This window comes from Magnolia sinica, chromosome 17, assembly GCF_029962835.1.
Source record: "Magnolia sinica isolate HGM2019 chromosome 17, MsV1, whole genome shotgun sequence".
NCBI classification, from domain to species: Eukaryota; Viridiplantae; Streptophyta; class Magnoliopsida; order Magnoliales; family Magnoliaceae; genus Magnolia; species Magnolia sinica.
The window spans coordinates 101,643-117,670 of record NC_080589.1 but is presented as its reverse complement, the minus strand read 5'-3'; the positions used below and the strand labels follow the sequence as shown (position 1 = coordinate 117,670).

General features: G+C 39.0%; 2 protein-coding genes across 2 annotated transcripts; one reads left to right on the top strand and one right to left on the bottom strand.

The window, feature by feature from the left end:
* The first annotated feature begins 107 nt into the window (after positions 1 to 107).
* Positions 108 to 6,713, top strand: LOC131231724 (uncharacterized). The gene is made up of 8 exons (XM_058228026.1): positions 108 to 113; positions 1,092 to 1,175; positions 3,090 to 3,217; positions 5,285 to 5,381; positions 5,470 to 5,546; positions 5,695 to 5,921; positions 6,025 to 6,248; positions 6,364 to 6,713. The coding sequence occupies exons 1-8, from the start codon at positions 108 to 110 to the stop codon at positions 6,394 to 6,396; spliced, it is 876 nt and encodes a 291-aa protein (XP_058084009.1). The 3' UTR covers positions 6,397 to 6,713.
* A 3,556-nt stretch (positions 6,714 to 10,269) lies between these two features.
* On the bottom strand, positions 10,270 to 11,215 carry LOC131230702 (uncharacterized). The gene is made up of 2 exons (XM_058226630.1): positions 11,092 to 11,215; positions 10,270 to 11,023 (listed from the first exon to the last, which is right to left on the bottom strand). The coding sequence occupies exon 2, from the start codon at positions 11,014 to 11,016 to the stop codon at positions 10,390 to 10,392; it is 627 nt and encodes a 208-aa protein (XP_058082613.1). The 5' UTR covers positions 11,017 to 11,023; positions 11,092 to 11,215; the 3' UTR covers positions 10,270 to 10,389.
* Between the last annotated feature and the right edge of the window lie 4,813 nt (positions 11,216 to 16,028).

The following is a 16,028-nucleotide window of genomic DNA, read 5'->3' as shown; positions in this document are numbered from 1 at the left end:
TCAAGGTCATGGTCATAGGTCTGCCAGGTTTAGTCGGGTTGAGACTGGGCTATGATAATAAAATTGATGCATATTTTTTGAACATTTATGTCTTTCATACTGATAATATGCAAGTAGACATTGCTTAAAGTTGACCAATTTTCAATCAAATCAGGCTTGGACCTAAAAACTTTAGCCATTTTGGATCCACGTCAGCTCAGGCTTTGTATTTCCAGGTGGCTCAGGCTGACCCTGACCTGACCCATTGATAGAGCTGTACACGAGCAGAGTAAGCTCGGTAGCTCGCTCGACTCAACTCGGATCGAAGCTGAGTTCGAACCAAGTCGAGCTGTTTTTTGGTGCTTGAAACGTATTCGAGCCGAGCTCGAGCTTGCCCCTGCTCGACTCGACTCGGTGTAGTGTGTGTGTCTATATATATATATATATATACACACACACCCTTTTTAAAAAAAAACCTAATTTACTTTACCCCCTTCAAAAAAAATACCCTACCCGCACGCCCCATTTCCCTTCCCCTTCAAAAAATACCCTAACCCTTCCCCATTTCCCCATTTCCTTCCCTCTCTCTCTCAGTCCGGCGGTCCCTGCCCTGCCCGGTCGCCCTTTCAATCTTCTTCCCTCTCTCTCTCAGTCCAGCGGACACCTCACCCTGTCGAGCGTGCCACATTGACTGGCCGGTCACCCCTGCCACTGCCGCAACTCGCCAGTCTGAGTCCGACCGACGGTAAGCCGCAACTCACCAGTCCGAACTCGAACTCGACTCGAATACTCTGCTCGAACTCAGACGAGCAGCTCGTTCTGAGCTCGAAGGCTGAGCCAAGCCGAGCACGAGCTGGGACTCGAGCAGTCCGAGTCGAGCATGAGCTGGGCAAAGCTCGGCTCAGCTCGGCTCGACTTGTGTACACCTCTACCCATTGACATGCCTACTGCTGCTGAAGAAACCAAACTTTCATAACTCAAGCACTAATTGCTCTTTAAAGCCAAGTATAATTAAAAGAAAGCAAACATTCATCTACAGGGTAAGTAGGGCTGTCAACAGGGTGGGCCTTGGGTCATCTTAGGCCTAGATTTTTTTGAACTGTTTGGGGCAGACCTATTCAAATTTCACATTTGCCTACTTTGGAGGTAGTTCAGAGGGTGCACCTGATGTCAAGATTTGGTTACAGAGATACAAGGTGAGAGAGTAAAATCATTCGATACTCTGTCGTAACACATAAGAATCGAGAGTCGTTCGTTCACACGTTGTTATTTACAATCAATTAAATATTTGGTCATACTTAATCAACTGACCAATTGATTAGGAGATGTGGAACATCATTCTGTTTTGTGTTGAAAAAAAGAAGAAAGAGGAGAATTGGGGAATTTTCACGTCTAGCTACTCATGCATATTCTGGAATGATGATTGCTTGCCCCATGATTTGCCTGAGGCAAACTTGTTAGGTTGCATTTCAGGTTATATTTTGAGTGAAATCCACCCTTTCCTGCTTCGAACTTGAAATATGAAGGTTTGCAAATTAATGTGGTACTTATCTCACCTGTATGAGTTAAGAGATTGCGAACCAGAGTCCCTATTAAATTTTCTGTTACTTTATCAATAAAGTGTGTGTGAGTGTTTGTAATCCACATGCCACCAATTAATTTCTTTTAATAATGGCAATTTTGATTATTATTATTTCATTATTAGGCTCTAAAATCCCAACTTTCTATATTCACAATGCGACACCTTTTTTTTTTTTTTTATACTTGTATAAAATCAGTATTCATCATCATCATCATCATCTTCTTCTTCTTCTTCTTCTAAGGCTTATCCCAAGTAATTGGAAAACCAGTATTCATAAAAAGAATTAGAGCTAGGTGGATGAAGTGGAAATGTGCATCTAGAATTATTCTATGATTGTTGCTTACCAATCAAATCGAAGGGAAGATTTTATAGGGTAACTATAAGACTGGCCATGCTTTATGGCACATAATGTTGGATAGTCAAGGAACAACATGTTCATCAGATGAGCGTGGCTGAAATGAGGATGTTAATATGGATGAAGGGCAAGACTAGGAAGGATAGAATTACAAATGATGCATTTGAGGGAACTTAGGAGTAGCTGAAATGAGGATTTTAATATGGATGAAGGGCAATAGAGACCAAGAACTGCCCTAAGAAATTGCTTCAAGTTGAAGGCTCTAAAAGGGATAGGGGAAGGCCTAAAAGGTTGTGGGTAGACGCAGTGAGAAAAGATTTTGATGACGTGTGATAGGGTCCTTGATAGGGGGGAATGGTGGAATAGGATTTTTGTCGCCAACCCCAATTAGTTGGTATAATGCTTAGATGATAATGATGATGATGATCAAATAACTAAACAGATTGCTAAACTCATGCGAGCCACATCACAGACTTTATTGAGTCACGAAGTGAACCCAACCTTTTGATCATGCAAGTTCACCATGGTCTCATTCACTCCCAAGTTCACAGTAACATACCATGAACTGCCAACCGATTCAATAAACTACATAGCTAGTTTAGGGTATTTTCTTTTGATTTCACAAGGTATGGTACGAACATTCAATGACATGATAACAGATTTAATAACGAGACACAAGGCGAGGTCAATTTGCTATCTTTACTTCTTATTTAGTAGAAAATAAGAAGTGTTGCTCACAAAGAAAAGAACAAAAGAAAATCAGAAATGTTTCATGATGGCTTCCCAATGATGTGAATGTGTATGAAATGGCCTGTTGGATACTAGTCGTTTGACCTTTAATGGGCAACATGCATAATCCTTTGTGCTTTTGTTCATCAGCATGAGAAATCTAAAATACATATGCTTGTACTGAAGGATTTCAAGCATTAACTTAGTGTTCTCTTGAATCATTAGATCGTTGTTGTTTTTTATAACCTTTTCTAGCTTGATGCATCTACAACCTAAACATCCATCAAATTGAGCTTTCTATAGTATTGAAATTTACTATTTGATATGAAAATGGATAGAAGTTCGTTGATGTTAGAATGGAAATTTTCTTGTCCCATTTGTTTCCAATGTAGAGCCTTTTAAAAGGGAAACTTTAGCGTAAAAAAATAAAAATGACCTGTGCAGGATGGTTGTTGGCATGACCCTGAGGCAGTTGATGAAGAACCTGGTGTTCCAATGTGGAATCCAGTTTTATTTAAGCTTCCTTCCAATGAGTTGCTCCTTTTCTACAAAATTGGCCAAGAGGTCCAAAAGTGAGTTCTTGACTCTTCAATAAATTCTTAGCTCATGTTTCATCTGTTTGATATTCTCTATGTGATGAAATAGCCATCTTGAATTGGCTTTTAATATGCGATCCAAATTTCCCCACTCATTCTTCGATGCATGTCACTATCAATCTTATCATCATTAGTTTCAGGATGAAATTTCAAATGAGATGTTTGCTTTTAATTGCTTATTGCCTCATAATTTCAACTTTTACTAGTGTTCCATCATCGAATTCAGCTCGTAAATCTCAATGTGGGTCAAATCCAATCAAAAATCATATCAAATATCTTAAGATTCATTCTAAATAGTTTAGAATATTTACAAAGAAAACAATCAAGAGGATCAGGAAAATATGTTCGTAAATATTTATTTTACATCCACATCTGTCATTTAGGTATTAATTAATGAACTCAATTGTGTGATGAGTGATCAAGTCAATCCAAATGGGGAAATCAATTCATGGTTTCCAAAAAGCAAGTTGATTAATAATGAAACATTTTGATGCGCATCAAGCATCTTGAACATCAATACCAGACGTATTTAGTATCTTCATTGCCATCCTCCTTGTTCTGTTGCATTGCACATAAGATTCATTCTGTTATTTGGCTTGGTGATGCAATGCTTGCAAGTAATATTAACTTCTTACCTCTTTTCTTAAGACTAAAGGTTATGGTTGTCGTCATCATCTTCTTCTAAGTTGTAATCCCCACTAATTGAGGTTAGCTACATGAATCCTTTTATGCCATTCTACTTTGTCAAGGGCTATAACTTCAGTTAGATCATAGGTCATTGTCTTTTCTTACTATCTCCACCCATGTCCTTTCGGGCCTTCCCCTTGCCCTTTTAGAGCCTTCAACTTGCACCAATTTACTTAATGATTATAGTAACAATAGAAACAGAATAATGCAATAATTTGGCTTTCTCAGAAATCATGATTTTCAATCATTGCCACCAAAATTCTGGTCGTCTAGGCCTTTCGAGAGGCACTCCATATGCAAACATGGCATCCTACGATCACTCTCTACATGGCATCATGTCCCATCATTATGGCATGCCATGGTACACTTATGTGGCGTTGCCACAAAGCCGTCTCTGAGTCCACTCTCTAGTCCCTACATATGCCCCATCATTTTGGAAAACTACATGCCATGACTATGAGAGTATCTCACCATTGACCTTTTACACGATATTCCATGTGACACATGTGTGCCACAGCCTGAACATTTAAAAAGGCTATTCCATGGACTTGGCCATTTTTGGCTCCCCTTGTACATTAGACTGGTCATTCGACCCACCGACCCAACCCAACAATTAGTTGATCTGGGTCCAAAATTTAGATCCATGGGGTAGTTCCAAAAGCTCAATCCTAATTTTAAAATGGATCTGGGTCCTCTTAAAATCAACCAAACCGACACGATCTAGACAATTTTTAAATGTGTCCAATTTAGGTCATACTAAAATGGACCCCTCCTAGACTCGGACCCGACCCAAACCTAAGAACCCAAACCTAAGAAAAGTAGCGAATTGAGCATGTTTGTTTTTCTTTTGGGCTAGACTACAAAAATGGTTCACCACCTCTTTCTAAAACGTGGTTACCCATCCACTGCTTATGGCAATTTGTGTTAGGATCTATAGAGCCTGATCATCACCGGTGTACTATTCAGAGAGAGAGAGAGAGAGAGAGAGAGTCATTTGTTTTTTTTAGTGAGTTGCCTTCTAGCTGTTCAGGATATTTCAAAATAACAGGCATCTTATATATCATGTGCATATAGACGTTCCTAGTTTTCTGAGATGTTTGTTGCACAATAAGGTCCTGTTTGGTAGATGCCTAAACAGGAGTTCATCTCATTTTAGTTCACAGTAAGTATGATGCATAATGAGTTGAGGTTAACTGTAATTATGCGTCAGAGATCTATCAAGATCTCTAATATATAATAACTTTTAAGTAAAATGAGATGAACTCAATTTTAGGCGTCTACCAAACAGGGCCTTTAGTGACTGTTTAACCTATACTTTTTATTGGTTGTAATTGCTGGTGGAACGTCGAACTTTAGGTGGAGTGGATGTATGAAACGGTCATTTGATGGTGGTTTAACTTGGTCAGATAGAGAACAACTTCCGCCTGGTATATTAGGACCAATAAAGAATAAGGTATGGCACTAATTCATTTTGGCTGTATTAGAAATAGTCATACTGAATATTAGCCATGTGACAAGCATATCCTTTCTCTGTTTCTCAGCCTATCTTGCTGAATAATGGCCACCTGCTTTGCGGGTCATCTGTAGAAAGCTGGAATTCTTGGGGTGCATGGATGGAGGTAATTTAAATACAACAAAATTCTTTTCGTGGCTAGCATTTTTCTGATTGTAAAAGGGGAAAAAAAAAGGAAAAAGAAAAAGAATAAATACGAGTTGCATTGTAGCTGATATTCGATGTTTCCATGTCTTTTGACTTGCATGGTACTGGTTACAACAGATTCTGGACATTCATGGAAGAAGTATGGGCCGTTATACGTCCAAGATGAACCTTTGAGCGTGATTCAACCTGTTCCTTACCAGACTGCGAACGGGACACTTCGCATTCTATTGCGATCAGTTGAAGCTATAGGCAGAATTTGTATGTCAGAATCCCTCGATGGGGGGTTGAGCTGGAGTCATGCAGAGCCTACAGAGCTTCCTAACCCAAATTCAGGTTGGCAGATTATCCTAACCTTAACTTGTGCATGGCAAAATGAATGCTTTGCGTCATTTTAATGTTTCAATGGTTAGCTTACACTTTAAGGTTTATATACCAGGCATCGATGGAGTTAAGCTCAATGATGGCCATCTCCTACTTGCGTACAACACAATTTCAAGAGGAGTGCTCAAAGTGGCTCATTCAGCAGATGATGGTGATACTTGGCGCAACGTAATGACACTGGAGAATAATTTGGACATGGAATTTTCATATCCTGCTGTGATCCAGAGCAGTGATGGATTTGTCCACATCACATACACCTATAACAGGACCCAGATAAAGGTGATATGTTCTTAACTCAGCATATTTTTAAAGAGATCCTCCGACTGCACTAGTTACTTTTCCGAGTGTTCTCATCTGCAGGGCTTTTGAACATTTTGTTGTTATTTATTTGCAGCATGCTGTACTCCAACCCAAAGAAATGTTGTGAGTGCCCTAGCTGCTGAAACTGTATGTGGTAAAGAAGCCAAATTTCCAACTGGACCGTGTCAGAGAGCAAAAATTTACAGGTTGAAATGACATCCTTCCAGCAGGACTCACTGAAATGAAGCAGATTCCAACCTTTGAGAAATAAATGGATATCATTTCCAGTGACTTTATCAATCCAGGGATTGATTGGATTTAGCAAATGGCTTTTCAATCAATAGAAATCTTCATGTACATACAGACTTATCACATGTTAAAGACTCTTGACTTGGACCTAGTTCTGCTCATTGGTAGGACATTAAAGATCTCTCTCTCTCTCTCTCTCTCTCTCTCTCTCTCTCTCTCTCTCTCTCTCTCTCTCTCTCTCTCTCTGCATGGTGTTAATTGCTTTCAAGAAAGTTTCCTGACGAGATTAGCCTTTTTTTTTTAACACACACACTCACGCTAGTGGAATTTCACCACCTATGGATGCTCGAACCCTTGACTGGGTGTTGAAACTCTTCAGAGTCTACCACCCAAGCAAGAGTAAGGATCCAGAGATTAGCCATTAAACAGGGTGGAACTTTTGAATATTCCAAATATATTGGAATGGCATATACAAAAAATGGCCTTAAAAGTCTTAAATGGGCCAGGTCAGGCTAGTTGCAAGCCAAGCTGACAGGCCTTTATATAAGCTTGAGCCTGACCTGATTGACAAATGGGCTTGAATTTTTTACCCCAAACCCAGCCCTTGGGAAAAAAAAATGTCAGCTTAAGCTTGGTAGTAGGCCAGCCCCGTGAAAGAAGCATCCAAATTTGGGAGAAACCTTGGGCAATCTCTTCCCATTTCCATATGATTAGAATTAAGAGTGTTTGTTTTCATTGAAACTATTCCATGGATATGGTAAACAAACACTAAATCCACAAAAAATCTTCATATGAAAATTTGTCTTTGGTTTGTGGTCGCTTAATTTTCGGTCAGCAGTTATAAATTGGTTCATTGACTTTCTTTTGAAAACTAATTTCCCATTTTTTGGGAAATGGCATGGAAATGGAAAACAAATTCTTAAGGGTTGTTTGGATGCCTGTAGAATTTGTAAACTATAATTGGATTACAGGCACAAAGTGTTTACAACCTATCTTATTTAGCTTTAAACTGTTATTTGTTTGCAAGTAAACAGTTGTTTGTGTTTGGATAACTTGTAAATTGTTTACAGCCTGTAATTATATAAGGGCATCATTTAAAAGATCATTGAGTTAATCCTATATCAATAAAATCTGAGGTTGATCCTTGCACTAAATCAAGCATTAGATGGACCATAGAAGTGATTTCACTAATTCAAATGCCTTTCTATTAGGGGAAGTGGGTTTTCTAATTCGAATGCGCTTTTATTAGGAGAAATTATTAAATACAGACAATTAACCACAAAACACAGTAAGAAAAATATAGTTAACTATAAGTTTTCAATAATTCAAATACAAAACTCTAAAAAACCCACATTTAGTAATTTAAAAAAAAAACCTGTATTTGTGACTGGTAGAACGCTTGCAATAGAAGTGCTATGATGTGTCTTATACATGATCAGAACCTGCAATTAATATTGGACAGGTAGAACACTTACACGGAGGTAGTGGTTTGATGCATACTTCATATACATGGCCAAAATAAGTCCAGCCAAATGAGCAGTCTGTGTCTCATTTGTAAGTTCCAATGTCACTATAAAATAAAACAAAGTGCAAGAGCATTGCTAAATATAATTTTACTTGCGGCTTAACATTTTAAGATGACTGAGCAAATCTATAACTGAAAAAAATACTTGACAAATGAACAATCCGCATCTATATAAAATGCATAACACATAAAAGGCAACACAGAAAGGTGTAGATTAGAATGACTAATGCGAGATGAAACGAAAAAGGGGGCCATTTCTAATGATCTGGAGATATAGATGACTGGCTTGAAAAGGTGATTCCATGAAAATTTTAAAAAAGAAGAGAGAACATGAGTTAGGCATCCATAAATGCATAACCAGCAAAAGATTGATGGTATACAAGTGGACAAAAACAAAAATATGAATAATTTGATCACGAGTCTTTCCAAAAGCAAAACAGCCCATCAAGATAGAGAGAGAGAGAGAGAGAGAGCTAATTGGAAGGGAAGATGGTGGATAAGGGCAGGAATTTGAAATAAATAGTTGTTTGCTTGAATTTCAATTGCAAGTAAATGTAAACATGGTTTTAAGTTTCAATTTACAGCTAAAAGCTGTAATTTTTTTTAAAGCCTATAGAGCCCTTAAGGGGTCGTTTGGCACCGTGGATTGGAGGGGGTTTCAAATCCCCCAATTGTTTGGAGGGATAAAGTAACTGGGGGTTTCAAATCCCCTCTTTGAGGGGGTTTGCAATCCACGGTGAGAGCTTGGATTACACCTAAAATCATTTCAATAGTTGCAGGTTTAACATGTGTGTCACTACACACTATCATTCTATTGGGCACATGGCCCACTAATGATGATCAGCACTCCAAACATTGTCCAGCACTGTCCAAACATTGTCCATATTAATCAACGATTAAAAATCATTGGTTAGTCACTCAGACATGATCTTGTGCTTGCGGTCCATCCAAGACTTGGAATTTCATCATTTTCAAGCAAAGCATATATTTCAACAGGCTTATCACAACCATAGTGTCAAAATTTATATTTCTCACTAATTAGAGATATTAAAGTTGATTTAGTAATTAAGTTCAAACCCTTGTAAATATACCATGCATAGGTATTTTTGAATTAAAGTTGATTTACACTTCAAGGGGCCAAACACACTAGGAGGATTGCCAATCCAGGGAGTTTCCAATCCTGGGGGTTCTGAATCCAAGGGGTTCCAAATCAACGCTCCCAAACGGGCCCTCAAGGCAATTTCAGGCATCCAATTCCAGGCAGACCCTATTAATCCAATCTCCTGTAATTCATTTACAGCTTACAGAATTTATAGACATATAATCACCCCCTTAGTCATTTTTATGTTTTGCAAACAACATTGAAATAGGATTCTGCAATTTTATTTTTTTTTCATTTCAAATATACCGCACAAAAACAAACAGGCCCTAAAATGCATCATTCTACTTTCTCATAATGAGATGGGATCATATGATTGACTCAAACCGAAACAGCATTAGTAGTTGGGGGGGCGAGGCAGGGGGAGGGTACTGAATTACTACTGATTTGAGATTGTTTCTTCATGGTTTCTTAATATGAAACTTTCTTCAGTAGGGTTTACAAAGTTCCATCATTTAATTTGATTTATTTATGGATTAGAAAGGCCCAAACATAACTGAATTGCAATCATTAGTTCAAAGAAATGGAAATGATCAAATAGCAGTTGCCTTAAGTAATACTCTTGAAATATTGGGCTCCAAATTACCATTATATTACATGGCCTTTAGCTTCATTTTTCTCATGAAAATTTGAGCTTCTTTTCTCTTCTTTCCTTTCCTTTTGACAAACTAATCAGTGCAATTCTTGACTAAGATAATCTTATCACTCAATGGTGCATGGAAATGGATATGGGCAGCAATAACTTAGAATGCCGAATCTTCTGTCTTATAGTAAGGGGTTGTTTGGATGTTGAAAAATGCCTGTAAATCATTTATAGGCTGAAAATTATTTACAGCTTTTAGTCCCATTTGATTTACAGCCTAAAAGCTATAAATGAAAAGATTTGCTCTGTTTACAGGACTAAAACAATTTACAGGCTATCAAACAAAGACAATCATTTACAGGCATCCAAATGACCCCTGTTGCTCAACATTACATCATTCATTTTTCTGTCTTTTCTTATAATAATAATAATAATAATAATAATAATAAATTTTATATATAAAACAGAACAGAGAAGAATGGAAGAAAAAAAGACCAAGATTTCTTTGATTGTCCATTATACTGAAAAGTAGGAAAGAAAAGCAGTCATTTGGTGATGATAACAGACAGATAAAAACAAAGAAAACAGAGTACACTATCATCAACTATCGTGTAGTGTTTGATTTAGGTTCTTTGCTGGGTGACTTGTTCTTGGGGGATCCCTTCTCTCTTCCACTGGTTCTTGTGTCAGCCTTCAACACGTGCCCCTTGTTGGTAGACTTGCGACCCCGAACACGAGAAGCTATGGTGTTCATGCGTTCGCCCAAAGAAGTTGAAGCTTTCTTTGAAGATGAGATTTTGGTATTTGCAACAGATACCCTACGCTTTCGAGCATCCTCCGCTTGGGGGGAAGAAGCAACCTTATCAAACTCATCACTAAGCTTTCTAGCTCTCTTACGGGGAAGGCCAACCGGCACTTGCTCAAGGACAGAGGATGAGGAGGAGGTAGGCGTTGTTGCTGCTGAGTTGATAACCTTGTTGTATTGGGGTAGAAAATCAGTGGTATAGTGGCGGAGCTTTTGGAGGCGGCCCTCGATCTTACCAAGGAGACGAGGGCGCTTGAAGTTGAGGCCGCCCATGGACCAGTGAGCCTCATTAGCCCAAGAAAGGAAGGGATGGAGGACGGGCAATGGGGGATCGACCCTCTCTCCATTGAGTTTAACGTCAGTGAAGAAGCGAGGCCTGGGCAGGCTGCTCCCATAGAACTTGCCTGGTTTCAATGCAACTACCATCCCTTGCCTTCTTCTTCAACAGAAGGGGGAGAGAGAGACAGGGAGAGAGAGAGAGAGAGAGAGAGAGAGAGAGACTTTTTCCCTTGCCTTCTTCTTCAATAGAAAAGGGAGAGACAGAGAGGGAAAGAGATCGGGGGCTTTTTATATTACTAGGCAAGTTGGGGGGCTGAGGTGTACAATGGGCGGGGTTTTTTGGCGCCAAGTGAAAGCATATGCGGTAAAACTTTTGTTTTTTGAAAAGATGCGTGGGCGGTAAAAACTTTACTGAGAAAGAATTTTGGAGATATTTACGTACCGGTACAGTTTTCAATATTTCATTGGAGTACCTTCCGATTAAATTTTCCCTAGCTTGGGCGGGCCCCACCGTGTTGTTTATGCTAAATCCACCTTGCCCATAAGTTGAGTCACCCTATTCTGGGCGGAGGGCCAAACAATCAGCTCATCCATGATTAAAGTGGACCACATGATTGGAAGCCGTCTATAGGGTAACTCACACCCTCCAAAATATTTCCCTTGATGTATCCTAACTGAATCAAGCATGCTTTCAAATATTTACCCCTGAGCCTAAATTTTAGTGTGTTATGTAATGGTTGCAGTGGATTTTATAAAATAAGTTCAGTGGGCCTTATAAAATTCAAGGGTAGACATCTCTTTACTAACTTTTTCATTGGTATGGCTCACCGCAGGTTAGCCTTTTTCTTTTCTTTTTTTCTCCAGTCTAACACAGGAATTACACATCTAAGAATCGGAGTGAATTTCTTCACGCACATCACACTAGGTCACTTAAAAATCAACGGTGGCATGTCTCTGCCGGACGATCATAATGTTTATATCATGTTTAGATAAGGGCCAGATTTGGAAGAGAGTTGTCTCTACCTTATGGCATGTTTGGTCTGTGTATTAAAATGGTATTGAATTGTATTAGATAATGATTCCATGTATGGAAATATCATGTTATTTTAGCCATCCAATTCTATATTTGGGATAAAATAATTGCTATTGGAAAACATTAGATTAAGCAAAATCATGTTTGGTGGACCATGGAATTGGTAATCAATAATTCACAATGGAAGTTGTTCACTTGTACACACATATAACCAGAATGTCACGTGTATGTAGATGGACAACATGGATAAATGTATGCACAATATGGGGCCCACATGTATAGTAGATTTAAAAATCTATGAAAATCCGGCATGGGATCAGATGCAATTCCATCCTACATAATCCCAACCTTTCTCGTCCTCCTAAAATAATGTAAGCGTGAGTGTACTACACACCAGTTATATAGCTAGCGTATTGACGTCAGTAAGTTTTGTGGGTCCCATCATGAGGCATGTGTTATATCCAAACCATCCATTAATTTGGCGAGCTCATCTCAAGGCTTGAGCTAAAAAATAAGATAGATTTAAAAATCAATTAGACTACACTGTAAAAAAGCAATAAGAGATTGAACGTCTACCATTGAAACCTTTTCGGGAGCACAGACGTTACAGATCGATATGAAATTTGTTTTTCCTTTTCATCCATGTATTTGTGACCTTATTACCAAATTGGATGGAAAATAAATGTTATGGTGGGCGCTATAAATTTTTTAATAGTGAAAATTATTATCCTCATTGTTATTTTTGGTGCGGTCCATTTGAGCTTTGAAAATGATTCAATTTCTTTTCTAATGCTCTAAAATAATCTCGAAAAATGGATGAACCAATGTAGATATAATAAATACATCATTGTGGAGCCTATATAACTTTAAACTCCTTTGAACCATTTGTACAAGTCGGCCTTAGGATCTACACCAGCTATAGAGCTGGTGTGTGGTACACCAGCCAAGAATTTGTACGGACCAAATGTAATTCTATCTTACCTGATCTCATCTAATACCCTTCGCCAAACATTAGATTTTCGAAGCCTTCTGTATTGATATTATAAAATCTGTTTCAACCAATAAATGCTATACCAAAATTTAGTCATGGTATCCAAAATCAAGTCCATCTGTCATTCAGATGGCACTTTAAGTAAAAAAATTTGGAGTGTGAGCTCACCCCATCCACTGTTTCTGGGCCTAACATACCGTGATGCGCTGTAGTCACCTGAGCTTCACACATCACGGTTGCTGGGGTGCACCCTAGCCGCCTATGTTGTTGGCCTCCCAACTTGTGGAAGTATTGAAAGGATGATTACTTAAATTAATGGTATAGCTTATTAAAAACTTAAAAAAATAATAATAATGAGAATGTAACTAGCATGTTAACGAGGACTAATACGATATTTTGTAAAATTCCCATTAAGAAATAACAAGAACCCGCCAAAAAAAGATTCTTCCTTCTCTGTACACACGCCCATGTGTCTATGGCATACTTGAGGAGACTTAGGTGTGGCCCGGCCCTTACCCAAGACAGTCCACATTATATTCTACTACCACGCCGTCCATCTGTTTTGCAAGATGGCAAAAACTGAACCGGATCCAATTCTCAGGTAGATTATACCATAATGGGCCACATTGGTTTTGGATCAAGCTGATATATATATTTTTTAATCCTTTATTCAGGTTTACGTGACCTTATCAACAGGTGGATGGCAAATAAACATTAAGAAAACATTCCGGTAGATCTTAGGAAGTTTTTAATGGTAGAGCGTCCAATCATGACTGTTTCCTATGATATAGTCCACCTATGAATTGTATCTACTTCATTTTAGGGTTCATGTATTAAATTTATCAGCCAAAATAGATAGCGGCATATCAAGTTAGTCCATTTATCAGCCAAAATAGATAGCGGCATATCAAGTTAGTCCCCATTATAAGGGCCACACCGTCTTTGGGTGAAGCCCTGCCGCACACAATCCACTTCCTGGCACTACCAGCTGGATCTGGGTACCCTGTCTATTAAGCTGGCCGACAAGGGAAGCGGATTGGCTGGTGTACCACACGCCACCAACCTAGCTAGTGTGGGTACGTGTCGTTCGAATATGGGAAGCGGATTAGCTACTGACAGGTTGAGTAGCTGAAGTGACGTCACCAAGTTATGTGAGCCCCACCTTGGAGAGATCATATCAGGGGGTGATACAAAGAATGAGTCAAGCTAATATTTGTGTTTTCCCTTCTTTCATGTCTACGTCAACACATGAACAGGTTGGATCTCAAATAAACATCATGGTGGACCGTGGGAAGGTTTCAACGGTGGGAGTCACACTCCCCACTGTTTTCTGTGGTGGGGTCCGCCCCAGCCTTGGATCTGCCTCATTCTTTGGACCATGCCTTAAAATGATCTCTTCAAATGTATGGACAGTGTGGATACAACACATACATCATGGTGGGGCCCACAGAACTTCACGACGTCTCAGTATCCAATCCACGTCCTCGAAGATGAGCTCCGGTTTGTACTAACGGTTCAAAGGAGATCAAAGTTAAATGGGCCCCACAATGGTGTATTTATTATATCTACACCGTTGATACATTTGACGAGATTGTTTTAGATCTTAATCCAAAAACTGAGTTATATATCCAAAGCTCAAGTGGTCAGCACCACAAATAACAGTGGGGACAATAATTCTCACCGTTGATACATTCATAGGGCCCACCATAATATTTATTCTCAATCCAATCTGCTCATAAGGTCACGGGACTGGATGAAAAGGAAAAACAAATATCATGTTGATCCAAAATTACTGTTATCAATGGTCTCAATCAACGCTTTTTACAGTGTGGGCCAATTGATCTTTGGATCAGTGTTATTTTTTGGCTCAAGCCTTACGAGCCAAGTGGACGGGTGGTTTGGTATAAGTCACACTTCATGATGGGACCAACGGAACTTGGTGAAGCCAATATACAAGTCTCGGTGGTGTGTGGTACACCAGCTAATCGCCGGGTATGCTACTACCGTAGTAAGTAAATTCTGCTGGCCCGAATGTATGTAATTTATCCACGCCATCCATCCGTTTTTACAACTCATTTAAGAGGTTGAGCTCAAAATCGAAGCATATCCAAAGCTCAAGTGGACCATACAAAATAATGAGTTCCACCATCGAAACCTTGTTAGGCCCTATAGTAATATTTATTTGCCATCCAACATATCCATAAGATCACAATAACAAGGATGAAGTGAAAACACAAGTATAAGCTTGATCCAAAACTTCCATAGCCCTTAAAATTTTTTCAACGTTGAATTCACATTATTTCTATGGTGCAGTCCATTTGAGCTATGAATATGCTTCATTTTTGGATTCCAGCACCAAAATTATGCGGTAAAATGGGTGGAAAGAGTGGATAAAATATATAATTCATGGTGGAACTCGCAATTCGCTTCCGCATCAGGCGGGGTTGCTAGAGGTGGTGTGTTGATGTGTGGGAGGGTAGTGGGACGTATGTGTTTTATATCCATGCTGTTCGTCCGTTTCGCCCCCTCATTTTAGGGTACGACCCTAAAAAATGCTTCTTGAACTAAAAAAATTACGCAGATGCAAAACTCAATGGACCATACCAACACTCCTGTGAATTGCTGTGATTTTTGACGGTCCAGATAGGTGATGTGGATACTAAACCGTCCAAATGCAATTAGGTGCATAGAAAGGCTTTGATACACTTGGCCACACTAGATTATTTCTCCTGACAAATACCAACGAAATACTTAGCCTAGGATAGCTTCATAGTCCGACCTTTTCTCTACCCACTTGCTAGATAGCCAAAACATGGACAGTGCTAATTGATCGTATTGGAAAAGGACGAGTCACACCTTCGGTTCCCTCATCTCCTCACAATCACTTTGATCCAACGATCCTAAGCATTTGATCAATGGTCAGAAAAAGACTTGTCCAGATTAGTTATATTTGTTTGTTTGGACTATTTCATCATGCGGGTCCTGTCTTTAATTGTTCATAACACTTTCATAATCACTTTTGATGTGACCATTCTAACCATTCGATCATAATCACTTGATCAATGGTTCAGAAAATGGACTGTCCAAATACATGTTTGTTTTGGACCATTGCATCATCATGTGCACCGACACTTT

Bases quoted from the DNA above. Each gene is read 5' to 3' on its own strand.
- LOC131231724 (XM_058228026.1), top strand. The intron at 3,218-5,284 runs GTGAGTTCTTGA...GTCGAACTTTAG, and splicing joins ATTGGCCAAGAGGTCCAAAA to GTGGAGTGGATGTATGAAAC. The intron at 5,922-6,024 runs GTTGGCAGATTA...TTTATATACCAG, and splicing joins GCTTCCTAACCCAAATTCAG to GCATCGATGGAGTTAAGCTC.
- LOC131230702 (XM_058226630.1), bottom strand. From the start codon at position 11,016: ATGGTAGTTGCATTGAAACCAGGCAAGTTCTATGGGAGCAGCCTGCCC.